The sequence below is a fragment of the Sorex araneus genome, chromosome 2 (assembly GCF_027595985.1).
Source record: "Sorex araneus isolate mSorAra2 chromosome 2, mSorAra2.pri, whole genome shotgun sequence".
In the NCBI taxonomy this organism is placed as follows: Eukaryota; Metazoa; Chordata; class Mammalia; order Eulipotyphla; family Soricidae; genus Sorex; species Sorex araneus.
In genome coordinates, this window is record NC_073303.1 from 284,969,223 (window position 1) to 284,994,109 (window position 24,887).

Here is a 24,887-nt window from a genome sequence, read left to right on the forward strand (position 1 = left end):
CATGCAAGGCAAATGCCCTTCTCACTGTGCTATTGCTCCAGCCTGACAAAGATAATAAATTTTATATTTGATTTCATGAAACAAACTATTATTTAATTAATTCCATTTAGCATATATATAAATTGCCCTATGTGGTCAGTAAAAGTTCGATGAAGCACTTTTAAGGAGTAGCTAAGTTCAACACTTCTTTTGCAATTTAAAGGAGAAGAAGAGCTCCTAGTAGTCTTTTTTAATCTGGAATGAGCCTCGGGGAGCATTTCTAGGACAGTCAAGAGCAGAGGCAAGACTTGCTCACAAGAGTAGTATAGATTCTGAAAAGAGTAAGGTCAAGTGTCAGTGCCAGAGAGGTGGAATTTGTTGGAGTATGAAAGTTTCTCCGGGAATCAGAAACACTGAGATTACATGCAGAAAGATCATTTTGCAGATGAGAAAGACTGACAGTGAAGGATGGAAAGAACCCAACATCAAATGCATACCAAAGCAATTAAGACTAACCACAGAAACTATATTCTGGTAGGTCAGAACTTTCGGCTGCCTCTATCAGTATCGGCTCAGGATTAGACAGATCCATTTCTTAGGGTCAAAACATCTCTGTGATCACATCTCTGGATCCAACAGGACCTGATGGATTTTGTGATCAACTGAGATGGGATTCGTAGCCATGGTTACTGAACTTGATTTTGTGTTTCTAATGTACAAAGGAGGATTTTGTAGCTAACTTCACACTTAATTCCATGAAACTCGGTAGGTTTATAGAAGGTAGAGCCATTACTATCTAGAACACGTGAAAAGTAAAACAAGCAATTCTTTTTTTTTTCCATCATTCTGTATTTTCAATTATGTTTATCTCTGTGAACCTTCCTGTGGTTGTGATGATCTGAGAACAGTCTAACACACTGGAGTCAGATGGCCTAGAGTTCAGAGCCTCACATTTCACTGGCATTTGTATTTGGGCAAGTCAGTTGATTATGTAAGCGTCAGTCTTTTAATTTAATCTATTAAATATAGTAAGCAACAGATATTTATATCCTAAATTATTGAGAGGAGTCTCTTTAAAAAGTAAGACACCACGCAAACTAACACAGTAGGTGATTGTGAAAATGATGCAAGTTTATGATCAAATTCCCTGTTGCAAATGATGACCAGAAAAGGCGGAGATGATGGGGGAGCCTTTGTTTTTTGGTTGTTGTGGTGGTTTTTTTCTGTTACACCTAGCAGTTTTAGGGGTTACTCTGACTTTGTGCTTGGGGATGGGGCATCTCCTGGTGGTTCTTGGGGAACCATGGAATACTGGGGATCAAACCCAGGCAAAGAATGATGGAGACCTATTGAGCTACTTTTCCAGCTCATGGAAGAATCTTGATCATAGCTTATATCAGATTACCAAATGCACTGGTGCTGAATAACCTCCTGGCTGTCAGAAACAGGCATAAACTCTGTATCGACAGTAAATAGCATGAATCCTAAGATGACTTCCCAAAGGACCTCATTCTGGCCACTGTACCCACAGAGTTTATAGGTTTGCAGAGGAGAGAGATCTATAAGCTAACAGCCAAGTCTTCGGTTTGAAATGCTACAATGTATGGCTCCTCCTGTGCCCTGAGCATCAGGATAAAGTGATGAGCAGAGAAGGAAGGTCTGGTCTGGGTGAAGAGACCAATAAATGGTGAGAAGCAAAGTCTGGGAAAGGTAGTCCTGATGTAGTGGTCTGAGGTTCTGTCCATCTGCAGTGGAAAACATTGTTAATCTCTTTGCGTAGGCAATGGGACATTCAGCCCCACCCAGAGAACCTGTGCACCGAGACCATTCAGACTGTCAGAACACTTTTGATGTTGTAGTCTCCTTTATATTTTATCTTTGGTGACAGAAAGGTGCCGTCCTGCTCTGAAAAACTGCATCTCTGTCCCTTTTCAGGTCTCTCCAAATGATACAGCGATCATGGCCCTCCTCCTCCTCACTGTGACGGTCCCTCCTGTGCTGCCAGCTGCCCTGACCACGAGCATCGTGTATGCCCAGAAGAGGCTGAAGAAAAAGAATATCTTCTGCATCTCCCCACAGAGAATCAATATGTGTGGGCAAATAAACCTCGTGTGCTTTGACAAAGTATGAGCTAAACTTTCCAGGTTGGAGTCGAATGATTCAAGGCACTGCCTGCCATGTTGTCTTATCTAATGTCTAATCCACCTCCTTCTTTTCACAAATAGGCGCACTGAAGCCAGAGAGGGTGTGGGATGAGTTAGCATAAGATCATTCGAGAAGCCCACTTCATTGAGTTCTATCTAGATGGGCATGCCATCACATCATGCATTTCTTCCCCTAAAATTTAATATTTTTTGTATACCTTTCATTTGCCTCGAAACATTTCTTACTATAACAGCCTCTACATGACTATCTTTTTTTCAGGACAAAAATAAGGACACTTCTATATGACTCTTTTCATATGACTCTCTTTTAAGAAGAAAAGTAAGGACATTTCTGTTCCCCGAGGAGCTTCGACATGTGTTTTATCACATATTCATGTTTCCTTGTTCGTTTCTTGTAAGAACAAGAGGACTTGGGAAATGATGTGCTTTTGGGTGCTGGTCCCTCTTTTCTTCACTCCCCAGGGTGTCGGGACTCAGGACAAGGGAAGGCTATTTCTGTGCAGGGCTCTGTGAGGTGACAGGAGAGGAGGACATGCAGATGAGGAGGAGGACTGTTGCAGGACAGGTCCTGAGAGACTTTACCATGACTCTCTTCTTGCGGACCAGCAGTGGTCAGATTTGCCCTCTGTCTTACATTGAAGTGAGATGGGGTGGCCGCTCAGTTTCTACATGTCCTCTGTTGATTTGCATTTGAAAAATGAACTAAGAATATCTATTATTTATTTTAGTTAACTGACATTGGCAGAGAGCCCCATTAATAAGCTATTCGCAGCTCCTGGGAAATTTACAATCTAGCTGGGGAAGCAGGTAAGATGGAAGTGAGACAGCCATAATGAAGTTAGATGACTCTTTGCAGAAAAACGAGCAAAGATGGGGGTGCAGGTATCTGCCAAGGATGAGGGGGCATTTTCACTAGTGAACTGTGACTTTGATTATTGGAGTGGGTCCCAGGATCAGTGGCAAACATTTCAGGACCACCAGGAGGAGAGGTTGTTGCAGGTGGGAAGCAAGGCCAAGTGTTGCAGGTGTGACAAGGCTGTAGGTTTTTTGATGGGTAACGAGGTTGGAGTGACACCCTCCCAGTGACTCAGGGCCTAAAGTGCCAAATTAAGAATTGGGGCCTCATTATGAAGGAGAATGGGAGAATCTCTCTCTTTTTAAATTGAATCACCATGAGATACAGTTACAAAGCTTTCATGTTTGAGATTCAGGCATAGAACAATCAGACACTCATTGCTCCACCAGAGCACATTTTCCACCACCAATGTTCCCAGTATCCTCCCACCCCCATCCCACCCCTCCCCCTATCTCTATGGCAGACAATTTCCCCCATACTCTCTCTCTATTTTGGGGCATTACATTTTGCTCAAATTTTCCCACCACCATTCAAGCCTGCCTTCCAGGGGCAGATGCTAGATAATTTATTTTCTATTGCTCATTTTGAATATCATGAGAACTTGTGTGGCCGCTTTTGTGGCCGAGCACTTCTGGAATCCTAGATTGCAAATGATTTGGTTCCAGACATATTTGTAGGGCACTAATCCATTTTGAGGTTCAAATGGGAGTCTCTGGACCATGGCTGTTGCACCCCTAGTTTTTTAAAAGAAGGACAATGAGTCTTATAGGCGTGTTTTATTGTTTGCTTATTCCATCTGGAGAAAATTGCTCAGAAGGGATGGTAGGGAGGTAGAAATAAAGCAGGAGCTTATTTGGAAGCAGCATAAGAATTCACTCACTCACTGTACTGAACAACGAGGGATGGATACAGAAGGACAGGAGAGACATCGGGAGAATATTTAACAATTCTTGGTCCACAGTTGGAAGTGGCATAGTGCTTAGAATATTGCATTTCTATTCTTTTCTTCTTTCTTCTGACCAAGAAAGTCCTCAATGACCACCAGTGAGAAGCTAATACAGGGAACTTAAAAAATGAACTTCACTTTCTATTCAGGCCCAGGTAAGAACCACTTGCGTTCTCCTAGGGATCCCCATTACTTACTCAGCATTCTCATTTATGCTAGAATAGAGGAGGCAGCTTTATGAAATATATTCATGACCTAATCATCTGTTTGCAATCTTTCTCTTTTTTTAGAAGACATTTATTTGAATTTCTGTAGAAAGATTTTCTCTCTGTGAATCATGTGTTCTTTTGCCTGTATCAGAAAGAATGTTCCTTAGTATGTCTACCAAACTCTGACTGGGTTTGCAAACATATTAGAGTGCAAAGAATTCTTGATTGGGAAGTGGAAAAATGAAAATTTTAATCCATAATTTGACTCTTAAAGATAAAGACTAAACAATAGCCATTTCTCAGTCTATTTCTAGCTTTTTAAAAATTGTAACAATATCAATTTGATGTTGACACAAGGCACTCCACAATTAATTGAACTTCTATCTAACTATTTTAATTTAGAAGATATTCACCACTGGGATTCTGAGAATATTTGTTTCTATATTTTTTTTTTCAGTTTATGTTGCTTTGTTATAAGTTCTCTAAAGCAATTTCTCTTTTGCTTTGCTATTCATTTCAGCCCAAACCTAGGTTATTTTTTATGCTAAGATTTCTTTTTCAATCTTATTCCCTTTAGAACCTCAACTATAATTTAGTTTTCTTTCAATTTACGATAGTTTTATTGCAAAAGGGTCATTTTCACATACAGTAATAATATGGTCCCATTTCTGTTTCACTGTGGCGTTATCTGTTTCTACGTTCAAAATATTGATGTTTGAAATCACAATCGGATCATCAAGGAAACATTTCAGTTTGAATTAAGTCACTAACTCTTTTTGAAATAGAACAACTCAAGGGGATTCAGAGTCTAAACACAGGAGTTGGCCTCCTTACAAATGGAGGTATAGGGAAGGGAAACAAATCGCTTTGTTTTGTTGTTGTTCATCAAGCATGAACTCACCGCAAGCACATTGGCTATTTAGGAAGAGAAGCAATAAGACCTCGGCTTTAATTCATAACCTTGGTATGAGCTTTGTACTCCCACATGTTTTAAAGAATTCATTTAACATTTGTGGTCTAGTGGAAGACTCCAGATGGCTGGATTCTCATTTTATTTTTCCAACCTAGATGCTATGTGGTCCTGACACTGCATACTTCATCCCTAACCTACCAGTGTCTCTACCCACTTACTCAGTAATAAGAAATGAAGGCACTGTAAGCACTTCACTGTAAAAGCAGTATGTTAATGCTACACACTCTAAGATGCCATCTGATAGAAAAAAACTAGAAATTTTAGAATCTATATTGAGATGGCCTTAAAAAGTAGTGTCAAAGATCTGGATGTCAGTGCTGAAAATGATACTCCCTGGTACTTGGAGTAGTGTTCCTCTCTGCCCTGGCAATGAAGAAGCAGCTGTTGCCTGTGTCTCGCTCTGGCTTGGTGTTTAGCAGAGTGAGGATTCTACCATATAAAGACCCAGAGGTCTATAATTAATGATCAACTATGAAGCAATGAGCAAATTAAAAGGGCTGTGATTATATTCAGTTCCATTTTGCCTTCTCTGTTATATTATCTGACAGATTCTCTTCCATAATACAGCAAATCAAATCTCCCAACCTTTTTACTCTTGATCTAACAATAAACCCATTCACAAGCATTAATTAATATTTATTATTAGCACTTCATTACTCTCTATAGTCCCAAGGCCCTTTATCAACATTTCATTATCAATCTGGACAGTCACCCTGTCACCCATATTTTTAGAAAATTGCTCTGAACCAGACGGCAGACTGTGAATTAAATAGCCTTAGAAAAAAAGGAAAAAATCTGAACCCTGCTTTAGAAGACAGCAGGTGCCCACTGAAAAGTCAAACTCTAGCTTGTTTGCTTAGGATTTTCAACCACTGAACCTCTCTTACTTAACAAGTGTTTCACAAAAAATAAATTGAAAAAAAAAACAACCCAAACATTGCATAGTGGCATAATTGTCAAATAAAATCATCTGATTATCAACATGGTCTTTGGGGAAATCATACATCACTTCCTGAATCTTCCTTTCAGGTATATTTTTCTGGTTTTAAATTTGACACAAGCAAGGGTTTTGGACATCCAGCTATACTTCGATTTCATGCGAGCTTTGTTTTTCCATTAAATATGGTTTGCATTAATCACAGTTAAAAGTTTAAATCTTGTTCTAATACCAATTCTACTTCTTGTCCTAGACTGGCACTCTTACAGAAGATGGACTGGACCTCTGGGGGACTGTCCCCACTGCTGATAATTGGTAGGTCTTTCTGTGGAGACAGACTGTGGAATTGGTGGTACTGAAATCCTTCTTTCCAGTGTCAGAGAATAAATGTGACATAAAATATGTATAATAATTAGCTGGAACCAGTGTCAAATTGGTCTTACTTGTTAAATGAGTTCTAAGTTTAGAAGCAGACAGGAAAGTGGGCCTTCAAACTCCATATGAAAAATGGAATGGAATGAGCCAAATGATTAAGGAACTGAATGAATGAGGCAGAACACCAAAGAGTGAATTCAGGCTGTGCCTAATTAAAAACTGTAAAGACTTCCTCGGGGACTAATGTGGTGGAGAACCAGGTGGGTTCCTCCAAAAGAACTCATTCTTCTCCCTCATAAGGTTTGTGTGCTGGCAAATAAAATGGTGCAAATGGGCCCAGCCTTAATGTGTGGCAGAGGCCACGAAAGGATTAGTATGAGGGCACACATGTCATGCAGGGACTACCCAAGCTGGCGATGGCGTCAGGTCCTGATCCTCCAGGCCTTTGTTCAAACAAACAGAGAATCTACTAGCCAGAGCAGAGAACTGAAGTTTTGGAGAGGAATAGAAATAATGAGATATAATGTCACTTGGATTTAAGATAAGAAGAGTGAAAAGTAAGCTGGGCCAGTTCACTGGAAAAGGAGAAAATGAGTTTTTGTCGTTGAATGTCTAAGCCAGGAATTTCAGGGAATAAAGCCAAAGGGCTTAAAGAGAAATATTTTAGTCCGTACATACACCAATTTATAAAAATAGTTTGGGTAGGATGGCTTCAGTGGTGTTAAGTGAAATGGGATGAATTTGAAAATGCTGTACACATTGACTGCACCCCACACCACCAAAGTGCCTGCAACTCTTCACCACTATGTCCCTCTAAGAGGTAAGGACGGGCTCATTCAACACCCTAGTGCTGGCCCTCATCTCAACCTGAGGTGTGTATTCCTTTCTTTACCTTTATAACTCATTCTTCCCCAGGGAGATTGACCCACACCTCAACCGGAAATCTGTACCTTCAGTCTTTTCTCTCTGGTGAATCCTGAGTTTTTTTTCTCTAACACATAAGCCCTTCTCTCTTTTTCTCTCCCCAGTCGCTCCATTTCCCTAAGCATTTTTCTTTAAATAAAACTACTTAACCTCACTGGGCCAGAGAGAGTACAGTGGATTGGGAACCTGTCTTGCATGCAGTTCCCCCAGGTTCAAGTCTTCACACCATATATGATCCTGATGGCCACCCCAGGAGCGATCCCAGATAACGGAGGCAGAAATAAGCCCTGGATTTCCATTACATACTTTTGACTTTTGGATGCTGTTGTTGTTGTTGTTGTCACACCCAATAGTGCTCAGGGTGACACAGCACTCAGGTGTATGCAAGGCAAATGCCCTGTCCACTATACGATCTCTCCCTTGCCTCCAAACATACTTATACCTGAGATACAAAAAAATGGTACTGGTGGAGGGTCTTCCCTTTCCCTTCTTCTCATTAGCTAGTCATCTAAAAATCCTCTCGCAGTACTGCCACCTAGTGTTCTGAATGCACGTAATGCAACAACTGTCTTCTGTGATTATGTCCAAGTACTCCAAAATTAGAGTATTGATTGGCCAGTGGCAAACCGTTGACAGGGTAATGCACATACAGCTCTAAAAAAGATTTCATAAAGAGCAATCTGCAGGCAGCATATTTTGGTTATACATCAAGAAATTCAGGTGAACAAGGGCTCACGGGTAGGAAAATCCCTGAGCTAGTATAGATATTGGCAGAGAGTTTCAGTTTGCTCCAGAGAAGTTGTGTGGAACTAGCGTTAATATGTGGGATGAGAGTATTTATTAGGTAATATAGAATTGGAACAGAGAGGCCTTGTATACCAGGTGTGAGGAACTAGTGAAGGTTTTCAGCACAGAGATTTGGTATACTTGAAATTCTACTTGAGTAATATTTAAGTGACTGGAGCGATAGCACAGCAGGTAGGGTGTTTGCCTTGCATGTGGCCAACCGGGGTTCTATTCCTTTGTCCCTCTCGGAGATCCCGGCAAGCTACTGAGAGTATCCTGCCTGCACGGCAGAGCCAGGCAAGCTACATATGGCATATTCAATATGTCAAAAACAGTAACAACAAATCTCCAATGGAGATGTTACTAGTGCCCACTAGAGCACATTGATAAACAATGGGACGACAGTGCTACAGTGCTACAATATAGAAAATGATTTGTGGGTGGGGGAGAGCATTTAGTGGTGCTCAGGAGTCACAAGGAACCCACCATCAATTCTAACTTGGCTGGTGGTCCAATGCATGAGACACAAGGATGGCACGCTGCTGGGGCCCCATGGTGCCAGGGAGTACCTGCTAAGCCAGCTGGGGCTCAGGGATCTCCAGGGCCGAGCCTGGTGGTTCTTGGGTGCATCAGAGCTGCTCCCAGTGATCCCTGGGACACGACATGCTTGTGGGAATTGAATCTGGATCAGGTGCATGCTGGGCATGGACCCAAACTATTGTACTATCTTTTGGTGCTACACACAATTTTGATTTACCTCACTCCTTGTCTTCTCTCTCAGCTTCCAGCAGGTCCACAGCTTTACCTCAGGCAAGGCATTGCCATGGAGCCCTCTGTGTGCTGCCATGGCCAGCTGCCACTCTCTTATCCTTCTGGACGGGACCATCCAGGGAGACCCTCTGGACCTCAAGATGTTTGAGGGAACCTCTTGGGTAAAGTGAGAGTTTCCTACTTCAGTGCAATGAAGAAACACTTTTTAAAAAGTTTTATTAAGGCACTATGATCCACAAAGTCATTCACAGTTAAGTTTCAGGCATACAATGTTCCACCACCAACCCAATTACCAGTGTTAGCTTCCCTTCGCCAAAGTCCCCAGTTGCTTTTCCACTCTGCAGCTTGGGGTTTCTATTATTTTTATTTTTTTAAATTTTGTTTTAGTGAATCACCATAGCATATCCATGGTGATTCACTAAAACCCCAAAAACAGTAACAATAAGTCTCTCAATAAGAGATGTTACTGGTGCCCGCTCGAACAAATCGATGAGCAACGGGATGACAGTGACAGTGAATCACCGTGAGGTACAGTTACAGACTTACAAACTTTCGTGCTTGCGTTTCAGTTACACAATGGCCAAGTGTCCATCCCTCCATGAGTGCCCATTTTCCACCACCAATGGTTCCAGCATCCCTCACACCACCTCCACCCTGCCCTCCCCTCACCCTACCCCGCCTCTGTGGCAGGGCATTCCCTTTTGCTCTCTCTCTCCTTTTGGGTGTTGTGGTTTGTAGTAGAGGTATTAAGTGGCCATAATGTCTGGTCTATAGTCTACTTTCAGCCTGCATCTCACATCCCGAGCAGGCCCTCCTAGCACACTCTACTCAGTGGTCTCTTCTCTATCTGAGCTGCCTTTTCCCCCAGCATGCGAGGCTGACTTCTATGCAGCTTGGTTTTTTGACAGGAACATTTTTAAACTTGATTGCTGTGGTTTGGATCTCATGCTTTCAGTTTTGTTGGTTCTGTGGTTCATTTGTAGAGATATACCACACACCTACACCATCAATGTGTCCAAGGTCCATGTCTGCAGCCCCTGTTACCTCCCATCTGCCTCTTCTTATATCTGCCCACCCTCCCTCCACCTCACCCTCTGACCGATTTCTTTCCTTCCCTGTCCTCAATTCTGTGACCTACGTATCCCCCTCTTTCATTCTCTTGTCCTGTTATTCTATATACCACAGGTAAGTGAGACCATCCATTATTTGTATTTATTTTTATGACATACTTCACTTAAGAACAGTAGCAATAGCACAGTGGGTAGGGTGTTTGCCTTGCACGCAGCCGACCCAGTTTGATTCCTTCATCCCTCTCAGAGAGGTTGGTAAGCTACCTGTGGCATATTTGATATGCCAAAAACAGTAACAACAAGTCTCACAATGGAGACATTACTGGTGCCCGCTCGAGCAAATCGATGAACAACGGGATGACAGTGACAGTGACTTTACTTAACATGATATCCTCTAGTTTCATTCAAGTTGCAGCAAATTGCATGCTTTTGTCCTTCCTTGCAGTTGCAGAGTATAAAGCAATCATGAATCAAAAGCACAAAAGCTCTTCTAACTTTGGTTGACATTTCAAGGAACATTATGTGACTACCAAAACCAAATCATGAACAATTTTGTAACTGTATATCTCATTTAAAAAATTAAAATTAAAAAATAATTTTTAAAAAAGATTTATAATAATGTATCAAGGAAAACCTGATCCTATCTGAATCTCTTATCTTCCAATACAAAAAGCTCTGTTAATGAGTGCAACAGGACAGGAATGAATTCAGAAACTGTGTTTAAGCAATGTTAGGTCAATGTCTTTAATGTAGGATTTATTTACTATACTGTAGTGTATTGTGAATGTTCAGTAGGAAATACTGGGTGCATCATTTACCAAACCTATTTGCTCACAATCCTTATTGATGGGCCAAAACACAGTAGAGCTATTCTCCAAAAACCCCTATGAGAAATAAGAATATAAGGCCTTGTCACTAGATATTGCCATCGCTAGTAAATCTGATCATTTAGCATTTGAAATGTCAAGGAGTCGAAGTTTTAGTTTTTAAATTTTATTAATTTAAATTGTAATAGAAGGAGGCTGGTAGCTGCTGGGCAACGTAAATTTAGATCTTAAACTGAAAGACCTCCTGAGCCTACTGTGAACAACAGTTGAGTGGTTGAAACTCATCTAGGAAAGCTATCTTGACAGTGTGGGGAGACTTCTCCACTCAACCACTTTCTTGCTATAGAACCCCCAAATCAAAAACTAAAACTCTTAAGTCTTTACCTTATCTCTGCACCTGGGTAATGATGTCTCTCCTTTGGATGGTGGTGAGCACTGAGACCATGAACCTAAAGGGAGTATGAGCATTGAAGAGCATCCCAACAAATAGTTCATTCAGTAGGCAATTCATTATGCTCATTCGCCCTACAGAGTTCTAAAGCTACTTACTATGGTGCATAAACTCCAAACCAGCATTGAAGCAGAGTCATAGAAGAATGGAAACAAATGACTGCAGACACGAGAAGTAGACATCACAAAGAGGCTGATTTAAAGATGTATTGTTATAAAACTGTAGCTTACTAGAATCCGTATAACAAAAGGGGAAACCGGATAAGCAAGGAACTGTCTGACATTAGGAAGATATATTTGGAGCATTGTCTGTGAAAAAAAATTGACACCAAGACAAAACAGTAATCACTTTGCTGAATCTTAACGGTGAGGGATTCGTGTAATTATTGTCAGCAGTGTCTTTATCCACATTACTAGAGCTGACACAATTATTACTACATGTGACTTTGATCCTCTTGCTAAAAGTTCCCACATCTCCATCAGAAGATTGATCTATCTGTATAAGAAACATACAAGTTGTTTGGAACATAAAACTCCAGGATAGCTCTATAAAATATGTCTTGAAGAGCAAATGTATTCATCCTAAACAAAGCACAAATGTGTGAAATTATTCAGAGTGTAAAACTGAATGAGAAACAATCTCAAGTTAAATAAATTTTGATGGTTAGTGACCTTTCACTGAGCATAAGGGTGAGACCTTGAGAATTATAAGAGCACTAGAATAGGAAGTCAGAATATTTTTCAAAAGAAAGTGAGATATGAAGAAATCAAGTAATTTCTCCAAGATCAAATGAAGGAGACTTGAGATATGTATTCTAATTTGTGACCTGTAGTGTCTACATATATACATATATATGCCTACATATATACACACATATATAATACATATTCAATTCATTTTCTTTCAATTTAGTTATAAAACTTTAAAGTTAAATTGATTTTACTTTGCTTAAATAGCAGTTCCCAGATTTATTTACTAATGCAACCCTTTATTGTGTTGCAAATGTTAGCAAAGACCTTTGCATTAAAGTTAGGAAATTCAGGTAGGAGCAGGTGGTACACAATATGCTGCTACAATATCCAGTAGATATAAAGAATTTTCAATTTGCTTTTCTAATTTGCAAGCTGCTTATTTGTTAAGCTGCTTACTTAACAAGGAAAGTTCCATAAATATAGTCTGAGAAATAGTCCCTTGTACATTTATAATAACCCTAATTGTAGCCTAGGACTAAAATTACCAATTAGCATAAATTTAACAAGAACCCAATACATAAATTGAATTTTTTATTTTGCACAGAGGAAGCCTACCACCTAAACTCTCCACAAAACATAACCCTAACTTTAACCCTAATTTTAAATCTTCATTCTACCTGTACTAAACCCAAATCTAGGTTGCTCTTATAAAGAACAGTTAGTCTAAAGTAAACAATAGCCCAAATTGCGACTTTCATTTAAAATTACGATCACAGAAAAATCAAATCTTACCATGACAGAACTACCTAAACACTAATCCTAATTGTAATACTAATGTAAAACCTAACCCTACACTAACTCCGACAGTAAACTATTCCTAAAGCAATTAGTTGGCCTAAATTTAACTATTTTCCATACATAACTCTCATTTTTAACTTTAAATACAACCTTTGAAGATACCAGTGTCTTCAATGTCGTGGAGGGTTTTGCTGACCTTGTCTTCAATGTACCTTAGGGATTCTGGTCTGATGTTGAGGTCTTTAATCCATTTTGATCTGACTTTTGTATGCGGTGATAGGTGGAGGTCTAAGCCCATTTTTTTTGCATGTAGCTGTCCAGTTTTGCCAGCACAATTTATTAAACATGCTTTCCTTGCTCCAATTCACATTTCTTGCTCCTTTATCAAAGATTAGATGGTCATATAGATGTCAGAAAACATGAAGTCATGACATTTTCATATAAAAGGATCAACATGGAAAGTATCATGTTAAGTGAAATGAGTTGGAAAGAAAGAGACAGACATAGAAAGATTGCACTCATATGTGGAATATAATATAACTGAGAAGTACAAGTTTGCAGTGATGCAATTTCTGGCAAATATTTCTCTGGACTTAGTTACTAAAATACAGAATCCCAAAACCGTGAGGCCGCTAGTGCAGTCACTCGACCTCATACCTCTTCATTCTCAGCAATGGAAAACAAATTACCAAATGCTTCCATTCAGCAGGTCCGACTTTAGGGGGGAGATACTCCAAACAATAATAGTGAGTTTTGTTGAAATATTGAATGTAATCAAAGTGAAAGTAAAGTGAAATTTATCAGTTACACAGGCGGGGGGGGGGGGGGCGGCACGCTAGGGATGGGGGGCGGGGTGGAGCTATACGGTGATTCTATGAGGCGCAGGAAGGGGGGTGAGGGGGAAAAAGAAAAAAAAACACCCCCACTTCTTATTCCTAATCAGAACCTTAGCCTATACTAAACCTGACCCTAGCATAAAGTTAAAATGAATTCCTAGCCTAAAGTTTAGAATTTCCCTGTACTATAATTTCATTTTTAACTTTACATCGAACACCTATGCATACCACACCCTAATCCTAGTAAGCCTAGGGTTACTAACATTGACCTTATCCTAGACCAAACCCTGCCCATTAGACAAAATTTATAATCATCTACTTAACTTGCATTTTTAACTTCAAACAAAATTTAGCACCTTCCAATTCCACCCGAACCCTAATCCTAATACTAGCCTATACTGAGATTTCCCCTAGCAGTAGCTTCCAATGAACATTTAGAACACATTTAACAATGTCTCTATACTTTATTTAATTTCTAACTTTAATTTTTTCCAAATCAAATAACACCCCCCCACCCACCCACACACACATATCTTAACCTAATCCTAGCCTTAATCCTAACTAACCTTATACAAAACCAGATTCTTCCCTAGGCCAAACCTACCCATTAGCCTAAATTTCATGCTCACCTTCTACTAAAACTTGCTTTTTTGTTGTTTGAATTATTTTATTTTTTATTGAATCACCATGAGATGCAGTTACAAAGCTTTTATGTTTGAGTTTCAGTCATGCAATGATCGAACACCCATCCCTTTAACCAGTGCATATTCTCCACCACCAATGTCCTTGCATTTTAAAGTTTCTACACAGAAAAACTAACATTGAATACTTACAAAAATCCTAAACCTAACCCTAGACCTAATTCTAATCCTAACCTCAGTCTATACTAAACCTTACCCATGCATAGGCTAAAAGGTAACAATTAAACAAAATTTAATAAATAACATTATATTTATTTATTATATTTGGTTTTAGGGCACATATAAAGGGCTCAGGGTTTATTCTCTCCATATATGCAATATTATATTTATGGAATTTTATTTATGGTAATAGTTAAAAATGCAAGTTAAGATAGGATTAGAGTGCAGGGCAGTTCTTAATTTTAGATAACTGGTAGTTTTAGGCTAGGATCAGGATTAACAACTGCACTATATTTAACTTTTAATTTTAACTTTAACACAGAAAATATTAACACAAAACTCCTACACAATCCTAACACATAATTTAATCATATCTTATTATAATCCTACACTAATCCTGACCCTATCCCAGGCTTAAACCTACCAATTCACCTAAATTTAACAATATTCCAATACTTGCATTTTAAACTATTACCATAAATAAAATTCCATAAATATAGTATTATATATATAGAGAGAGAATGCTGACCATCACCTACCCTTTAAATTATCAATTAGTCAACACTTAACAATTACCCTATACTTAACTTCCATTTTCAACTATGAACAACGAAATTCCTAGCATTTAACCCCTACACAAACCAAACCCTAACCCTATCCCTACCTCTATTCCTAATCCAAATCGTATTCTAACCCTGACCCTACTCTATGCCTAAAACTACTATTTTCTCCTAAATTTTATCAATGGCCTGTCATTTACTTTCATTTTTAACTTCAAACACAGTCAAACCTGACTCCTACCCCCTATACAATCTCAATGCTGATCCTGAGAACCTATCACCTTCAACTCTCCTGAGACAATACATCTCCACTTAAGCGTTCCTCCAAATTCTAGACATACCATTTAGCAAGAGTGTTGGCTTTAGCTAGCACTTCTTTCTCCGATTACTTAAAATATACCCACAATATTTCTAACTTTTTGACATTTTACAATAAGGTCCTTGGTAGAAATCAACACAACAGAAATTTGACAATGATAGTATTACGATAATTGGCCTAAAAGAGAGAATATGTGAAAAGGACTTTGAAAAGATTAAAGAGCTATGCAAGTGAGATATTTTTCCTTGTTATTTTTCTCTAAGGAATCTCATGAATATTTTTGTTTTCAAACAGATAATGGAAGATTGCGATGCAAACTACTGCAAAATTGGGACATCGGGCTCTAACGTTATAATAAAACCAGGTCCGAATGCTAGCCAGGTATGCTTTTGCTGCTTTGTCACATAACTTTTTCTCTTTAATACTGTTGAAACTACACTGACTGTAACCTACTAGAATATTTCTATTATATTGCCTTATCCTGATAGCATCAGTTGTTGGTTTACTCATACATTCATTTCTGAATCTACCTATTATCTGATTCAAGGAACATTTACTGAATTCCTGATTATGTATAACTGCATTAGGTGTTCAGGAATTCAAAATTGCAAGTGTTGGTTTCAAAACTAAAAGTGTTGGGCTTTGTGTTGGAGTAGTATGTGGACTGGCAGAAAAATCAATATGGGTACAAATAAGTGCAATGCAATGTGCCAAGTGCTATAATAAAGGCTGATGAAAGAGCAAGAAGAGTCCAGAGGTGGAAGTAAATACTATTTCTGGAAAGAGGAGTTTACTTGTGAGCTTGACCTCGAAGGTGATTTGGATTTCTCTTGGCAGTCAAGCTTGGGGCTTGGTGAAGGACTCAATTTCAAGGCAGCCAGAAAAATACCAATCCAGTGACAAATGTACCACTTTGTACTATCCTTGGAGTCACTGCTGGCTCACTGCAGAGTAAAACATACGTTTGCTAACTCTCATTTCAAAACTTCTTAAGCTCCCCTTTCTTGGTGCACCGGCAGAGTCCCGTGGCGGCCATCACCGTCTTGTGCCAATTTCCGTTTTCCTCGAGCCTGCAAAGGATGTCTGTGGTGGCCCAGCTGGAGGGGGAGGATCAGCTGCATGTCTACATGAAAGGTGCCCCGGAGATGTTGGTCAGGTTCTGCAGATCTGAAACAGGTACCCACTGCCCATGTCCTCTTGGAAGAGATAATGTGTTCTAAAGCTCAAAGACAGCAAATCTTAATTATGAATGCAGAGGTGGTTGTCTTCAGGTGAGTAGGAAGTAGACCCTGAGTCTGATACGTCACAGATGATCCTTGTAAGGTAGAGAGGCAGGTGGTCAGTGTCTGTCATGGCCCATTCTGAAAGACCCAACCTCGATGGGATATCAATGAACAAAATGTGAAGCCAGTAGCAGATGCCAGGAGAGAAGCAGAGGAGTCATAACCCTCGGTGGATGAGGATGAGAAGCATTCTGAGGGAACCAAGACACTGAACCAATTCTGTACACGCGTACTTGGGAGTTGACTCTCCTTATGGGGCACAAATAGATTACAGAAGGAGAGCATAAAATTAAAAAAAGATTGAATATTCTATTTTCGGGCCTGGGCTGGAGAGATAGCACAGCGGAAGGGCATTCGTCTTTCACGCCGCCGACCCGTGTTCGATTTCTCCGCCCCTCTCGGAGAGCCTGGCAAGCTACCGAGAGTATCGCGCCCGCATGGCAGAGCCTGGCAAGCTACCTGTGGCGTATTGGATATGCCAAAGACAGTAACAATAAGTCTCACAGTGAGAGACGTTACTGGTGCCCACTCAAGCAAATCGACGAGCAACGGGATGACAGTGACAATGACAGTGATTTTCGGGCCAGGGCAGTAGCACGATTGGTAAGGTGCTTGCCTTGCATGCAACTAACTCAGATTTCATACCTGGTACCACCTACATTCCCCGTAGCCCTGACAGGAGTAATTCCTGAGCATGGAACCAGGAGTAAGCCCAGAGTACTGATGGGCATGGCCCCAAAAGACAAAAATGAAATATTTTATTTTATTATATTACCTAAGGGAAAATTATCTGTTTTATTTGATTATGGGCAGTAAGTGGTTGGGGCATATTAGATAGTGTTAGAGCAGGGTGATTGATCAATTTTTGCAGCAATTTCATCTTTCTAAGCCAAATTTTGAGCTGATTTGTATTGTTTCTTAGTTTTATAAACATAGGTATTCTCTGAGTGACAGCCTGCTTTATGGGAATATTGCGGCATTCAAATGAGTTCATTTGGATAAAATTGGCCTTTTTTCCTCCTGATTTTCATCTATATTCTTCTTACAATTGCTGATAGCCATCAACTTGTGCACAGAATTACAGATTTGGCATATGATTGCTTTAACTTCTCTACTGGGAATCTTATTGTTATTATTTTTAGCCTTAGAAATGTCTCCCCTCCTCCCATTTTTGTGAGTGATTGTACTTATAACTGCCGTTAACTCCATCCTTCACTGATTCACTGTCTGTACTTTTCTGTTCTCTTTTTCCTTCTGCAAACATACTAGTATATTTTTGAAATTTTAAACAGTCACTATGGCCTCTGCTCTGTCAGTAAGGGTTTCAGTCTCTTACCATCTCTTCTAGTCATTCTACAGTTCTTTGAGTCCAAACTTCTGATCTTAACATATGCTAATATCGTCTTAAATTATTTTCTCAGGTATTTATGAAAAATAAAACTGGTAACTACCTTGAATTATGCCCACACTTCCAGGATTATTTTAGAAACACAGAACTTTTATAATTAAAGAATTACAGAATGATCTGCTTATATAATCCCTCATATTGTACAACTTTTTGGAGATTTCTTCTACTTGCTCGACAGGATGTTGCCTGATTCACCTATCATTTAATAAAGCTTATTAAATAATTTTTAAAAAACAATTACAGAATGGGAACATGGTGACCAACAATATGGAAAATTGTGTTGCAGAAAAGAAACTGAACATGCCCTAAGTTAGTGAGTCATTTGGCGTCAGAAATTAGACTTCAGGTGTTTTTCAACCTTTGTCCCCCCTCCCATTATAGGGTGCTTCTTTCCAGTAAACATGTCATAAACCATAAAGATTTTATAAGCATGTTATTATTTATGATTGGCATGTCAAAATTTACAAATGTTGACAATGTCTCATCTGTGATCTAAAGGTGACCTTTTCAGCAGAAAGATAGTAAACTGGAGCCCATCAGTTCATAAAGTAAGAATATTTGGGGGATCAAGTGGTCCTATCTGCTACTTTTGTTACATTATTCTTACTTTATTGACTATGGGCTACACCTGACAGTGTTCAGGGCTTACTCCTTGCTTTGTGCTCAGGAATCACTCCTTGCAGTGCTATATGATGCCAAATATTGAAGCAAGCTTGGTCATGTGAATGACAAGGGCCTTAAACTCTGTACTATCTCTCAGCCCAACATTTTGAATTTTTCAGGCCCATGGGTCTTTTTCAACTACTCAGTCTTGTTATATAAGCCTAAAAACAGCCATAGTTATCTATAAATAAATGGTCACAAATGTGTTCAATAAAACTTTACAAATATAAACAAGTAGGGTTAAGCCAGATTTAGCCTAGAGTTTACTGAGTCAGTCTAAAAACTGAGAGAATCGATTTTTTTTCTTATATCATTTAAGTAAACATAGTCCTGAGGTCTGTCCTGCCAGAACCCAGTTTGACAAATCCACTTGACCAATGTATCTTTAGTATCATTTATGTAAGGATAAGAGCACATTGATCTATGTTCTTGTGTTTTTTAATTTGTCATTTCTCAGTTTATATATACATATATAGTTTATAGTTTATATATATGTATGTACTTATCACTGTATCATCACTATCATCCCATTGTTTGTCGATTTACTCGAGTGGGCACCAGTAACATCTCTATTCCTCCCAGCCCTGAGATTTTAGCAGCCTCTCCTTACTCATCTTTCCCATCAACTGGAGGCTCTTTCAGGGTCAGGGGAATGAGACCTATTGTTACTGTTTTTGACATATCAAACATGCCCTGGGTAGCTTGCTAGGCTCTGCCCGTGCGAGCGGGATACTCTCGGTAGCTTGGTAAGCTCTCCGAGAGGTATGTATGTATGTATGTATGTATGTATGTATAGATAGATAGATAGATAGATAGATATAGATATATATGTAGATGCAGATATAGATATAGATATAGATATAGATATAGATATAGATATAGATATAGATATATGTGTATACTCTCTATGATTTGTTGCCTACTGTCTGAACTCCATCAAATATGGTGTGGTAATTATGGAAAATGGGTAAGAAGTGTCTTATAATGTGTCCAGAAAGCAGCCTAGAACGTGGCAGCGGTTGGGTAGTGGAGGTCGGCTGCCATGGCTGGGTCCCTTGGGGCAGGGAGGGTTCTCACCCGCCCCCCCTCTGGGATGCCCTGAGTAAAAACAGCCTGGTGCGGAGTTCCTATGTACATTCATGTACATATATGTATTATGTATTAAACATGAAATAGTGACTTCATCCCAAAGTCTTGCTTAGGAGTGGGTGGATTTCATTGTAACCATACATCGATGTGTTTCCTTTTCCTGAAAGTTCCCAAGAATTTCCAAAATGAACTGAAGAATTACACAGTGCAAGGTTTCCGCGTCATTGCTCTTGCCCATAAAACCTTGAAGCTGAGAAAGGTTTCAGAAGCAAAGAGTTTATCCAGGTAAGGACTCCAGAAATTAGCACAAGGGTAAGCTTTGTGTGTGAAATGAAGAAGCCCTGGAGTTGAAAAAATGAACACCTTTTGCTCAGGAAGGTGATAGGAAATGGAGAATGAATCTCGTTCTGTTCCTTGAATCTAAGATGGTCAACTCTTAAAGCAACTGGGGAAAACTAGTTCATAGCACAAGGCTGGTGAGTAATAGAACAAATGTAGCAGACAAGACCACTTGATTCCCAACCAGTGGTGAGTTGTCTCTGACTTGTTCCTACCACCCCAGTCTGAACTAAATAACCCTCCTCCAATATCATTGCATAATATGGGCACTGACTTGGGGTCCTACATCCAAGGGGTTGAAGGCGGAGGAGACATATGGAACTTTGAAGGATTTTCAAATTCATATTATTAGTAGTAGTACTAGTATGTGAAACAACATTGTTTTATTGAATGAAACTTATTTAGAAACATGTGATGGGAGGAGAGAGGAAATGCATGCTCAAGAGAGAATACAGATTTTTCCAGAGAGGAAAAAAGCAAGTAGAGACAAGCAAGAGAGATACGTGTAAAGGGGAGAAAAGCAAGTCTCCAGAAAAATTTACTTGACTTCATTCAGAGGTAAATAGTACAGCTCCTTCAGATCTGCAGAAAGAGTGAATGAAAATTGAGTTCTTATATATGTCAATATTCTTAATTACAACAGTGAAAGGAATCATCCTCATTAGAGCATAATCTGTGAATTAATTTTTCTCTCAAATTTTTCCAGATATTAAAGAATATTTTTGAATTTTGTTTTTTACAAAGGAATAGAGTAAGACTTTGGAAATTGAATAACAAGTCATTTTTGTGTTACTTATCTTTGATTTTTTTGTATGTTCCTTTAGAAAGTTCCTCATTTATATAGAATTAGTCTCTTGGCTTAAGCTGAAGATATCCTTGGTTCAGTATCACTATTTACAACCTTTAATGTCTACTCTAATATATTTAACAATTACTACCCTTTCCTTACACTGTGTCTTTTTCCCTGTCCACAGATTGTCAGGTTGAATGATCTCTAAGGAGCTTTTCAATGACATTTTAATCTTCTAAGTAAAATCACAAAGTTCATTCTGAAATAGGTTTATGATACCCTCAGATTTAGCATTCAAGAAGGGAATTTTGGGGGGGTTTTATTTATAAATTTTAATAATAAAAATTAAAGTCACATGTGAAGCAACTCTTTATGTAGTGAGAGTAGCCACCACCCAGCTGTACACATCAACACAGCTGTGATGCTTTAGTGAAATAAGCATTATTATATATGTAACAAAAGAAGAAACTGACGAAAAAGCATGCTTAATTTCTAATTATCATATGTTTTCCCAAAGACTATTAGGAGTTTATTGTGCTTCTTGGAATTTACTTACAATTTCAAGCAATATAAGGAATTGAGATCTTGATTATTTTAAAATCGAGTGATATTTAGAAAACTTTCCTTCTTAAGTAAATCAAAATATTCCAAAAACTGATGCATCAAAGTAGAGTTTCTTGAAAGGACTTGGGCACGGGGACAATGGTGGGGGGCAGGCAGGGGATACTTTATCGAGATTCCCTCTTTAATTGGAAAAATAAGGAAATTCCTGTTGAACTTTATTATAGCTGAACTAAAATTTGAGCATGACTATGTTCTTCAAGATCTGAGGATTAAGAAGTGAATAAAACAAAATCCTTGCTTTAGTGTATGTTCTATCCTAATATGTGCAAGTAAATAATAAAATAAGTTTATTCAAGTATGATCAGGTAGTGATAAATGTCCTGACTAAAAAACATAAACCATTCTGCCATGATTTAAAAAATAAACTGCTCAGAGGATTGAAAATGGCAGAAAATTCCATTTTACATGGGGTAATCAAGGAAATGCTCTGAGAGAATACATTTGAGAAAAAAGCATAGTCAAATGAGGGAGCAAGGATATAGAGGCAGAATATTGCAGACACCAGGAAGAGTGGGTGCAAAGGTTCTGACAGAATTTTCCTAGGAATATTGTAGAGCAACAAGAGATGAAAATATCTGAAGCAGTAAACAGGGGGTGGATTATAAAACAGACACAGCAAAATTGGGGCCAATTTTTGCTCTAGGTATTGAACAATTATTAACTCAGTTTTAATAGAAAGTCATGGGTGAAATGATGGGAATTTAGAAAATTCTCTATTAAGGTCAATTTTCCTTTATTGTATTCACACATAGGCAGAATTCATCTCTGGTTTTCTGAGTACATGCTGGAAGTGTCTATCGCAATGTCTAAAGCAAAGTAGTTATTTAGTGAATGGACATTTGCTGAAAGACCTAGCAATTTGTTCTTCAATCTGCAGAGAAGTTTATGCACTGTCTTTCTATTCAAGTTTGAGTCAGTCTTCTTATCAGGAAATCTGACTTTGATCTCTTTTTTTTCTTCTTCCTTTTTAGTGTGTGCGTGTGTGGGGGGAGGGGAAGGGAGGCACACACAGCAAGTGGCAGGGATTACTTTTTGCTCTGTACTCAGGAATTACTCTGGATGCATCATGGGATACCATGGATCGAATCTGGGTCAATGGCATGCAAGGCCAACACCCTACCCACTGTACTATCATTCTGGCCTCTCTTATAAGGAAGGTTTAATGATCATGTATTTTCTCTTGTTCTCAACTTTTACAACTATGATAGAAAAGAAACAATACCCAAGGAAACCTACTTTCTGCTAGACACAAGCTAAGTAGGCTAGAGGCAGCTGCTCAATGATACAGAAGGCTCTGTGGCCATAAGCCATGTCAGAGAGAGCAGTGCTAGAAGGCTGATCCACCTGCAGAAGTCTATATGCCAGGTACAATGGAAGGTGAAGGGAGTCTCAGGATTGAGCACAGGGAATTTCTTGAGAGTATGCAAAAAAGTTAGAGCCCTATGTTTCTTCTCCCCCTTCCTCTCTTGCAATCTTAATTCTATTCTCGACAGGAAACAGAACTATAAGAGATCAAGGAAGAATGTTGATCCCCAAATTGCCATTTGAAAGCATCATCATTTGAGATCTATTTTACTTCAGAGGGGAGATCACGTCTAACATAACCCAGTTATATTTCCAGTCTCCAATTTCAAGTTCTGAAAGTTCTCTAAATTCTTAACTGATCCCATGAATTTATTTCCTGGAGGTCACAGATAGAAGCTGAAATTAATGACTCCATGTTCAGCTCTGACCACACTAGTTTGCATGCTATAGATACTTAATGAATAGCTATTAAACAGTTATTAAAAGCTACAAAGAAGCATTTGGAAATTAAACATATACATATCTATGGTGTTTGGGGGGATGGGAGAGCTTGGGCCATAGCCAGCAGTGCTCAGGGAATATCCATGGCTCTGTGCTCAGAAGTGATCTGTAAAAATGTTTGGGAGACTATATGTAGTGCCAGTGACCCACAAGGCAAGCTCTGGTACTGTCTACCCGACTACACATATATATGTGATTTGTAAAACCGAAAAATTTAAACCAGCAGAAAACTAAGCACTTAAAAGTAGCAATTTCCTCTTGCTTAAATAAAAGAGCAAAAAGGCAAAAACTGGAAGAAGCAGCCCAGCCAGAATAGATAAGAGTGGATAAAGTCTAGAAAAGAGAAAGGAAAGATATTGTGAAGACAAGGATAGTTGGTTTACATTATAAGCTTTTAGTTTTAGGGTGTTTTTTTTAGTTTTTTTAAAAAGGAGGGCTTGAGAGATATTACAGCTTGGTAGGATGTTCATGTTTCATGCAGCTGATCTGGGTTTGGTTCCCAGAACGTTTTATGGTGTCCTGAGCGCCCCCAAGTATGTCTCTCAGCACAGAGACAGGAATAAGTCTGAGCACTTTTGGGTGTGGCCCAAGACCCCCACATAGAATGGGAGAGAGCTTGCAGATAGTGCTCAGGAAGGCAGCAACACCCATACCCAATAATTCTTGGCTAACTGGGCCTGCCAATTCAATACCAGGGTTCAAAGATGCGGTGAAGCCCTTTCCTGCAGTTCAGATTACTCAGGCCTCTCTGGTTCCAGGTCTCTAGGACTGACCCCCACAGTGCTCGGCTGCTTCTTCTAGTACATGTTGAGCTATGCTCAGGGGACCAAGTGGTCTGACAGATTAAACAGGGGCTAACTGTGCAAATCATGTGCGTTAATTCCTGCACTATCCCCTTCTTGCTACTTTTAAATATGTGCCATTATCACCTGGATAGAACATAACATTTTAAAAAGAAAAGAAACTTGAACCTGGAGAATGCCTTAATAATCAACTTTGTGGTGGGGGGGATATTGGGCCCCTCCTGGCGGTGCTCTGCACTAAGAAATCATTCCTGCTAGTCCTTGGGGTAGCAGGTGCAGTGCTCATGTTTGAATTTGGGACCAGCTGTGCAAGGCAAGTAAGCGTCTTAGCCACTATACTGTCTCTTTCGGGCCCTTTAATATCAAATGTATTTTTTTCCTCTGAATCTAAAGAGAGAAGGTGGAGTCAGAGTTAACGTTTCTGGGGCTTCTGATAATGGAGAATCGCTTGAAGAAAGAGACCACACCAGTGCTCAGAGAACTGCAGGAGGCTTGCATCAGGACCGTGATGATTACAGGTAAGAGCTTCCGGAGGCTGGACAAGCACAGCGCATCTCAGGCATAAGACAAGTGTGCCCTGTGAAATTCAGGGAGTTCATGGAACTGAGGTAGAAAGAAAAAAGTTTCACTCTCAAGCACGTTACCTGGTGCTCCAGTTGCCTGAGAAGATATGTGCCCCCCCCCATCCCCGCCCCAACACAACCACGAGCTTTGGAAGCAGAGAGCATTTGGGTGCTTTGGAGGCACC

At 39.4% G+C, this 24,887-nt stretch overlaps 1 protein-coding gene across 1 annotated transcript in view; it reads left to right on the top strand.

Annotated features, from left to right (window-relative positions):
* ATP13A5 (ATPase 13A5) overlaps positions 1–24,887 on the top strand; it is a 130,716-nt gene that overhangs the window by 62,947 nt on the left and 42,882 nt on the right. Inside the window, exons 12-18 of the mRNA XM_004602997.2 lie at positions 1,915–2,103; positions 6,319–6,380; positions 8,932–9,082; positions 15,629–15,715; positions 16,354–16,510; positions 19,945–20,062; positions 24,533–24,657. Coding sequence (XP_004603054.2) covers positions 1,915–2,103; positions 6,319–6,380; positions 8,932–9,082; positions 15,629–15,715; positions 16,354–16,510; positions 19,945–20,062; positions 24,533–24,657 — 889 coding nt within the window. The remainder of the gene's footprint in view (positions 1–1,914; positions 2,104–6,318; positions 6,381–8,931; positions 9,083–15,628; positions 15,716–16,353; positions 16,511–19,944; positions 20,063–24,532; positions 24,658–24,887) is intronic.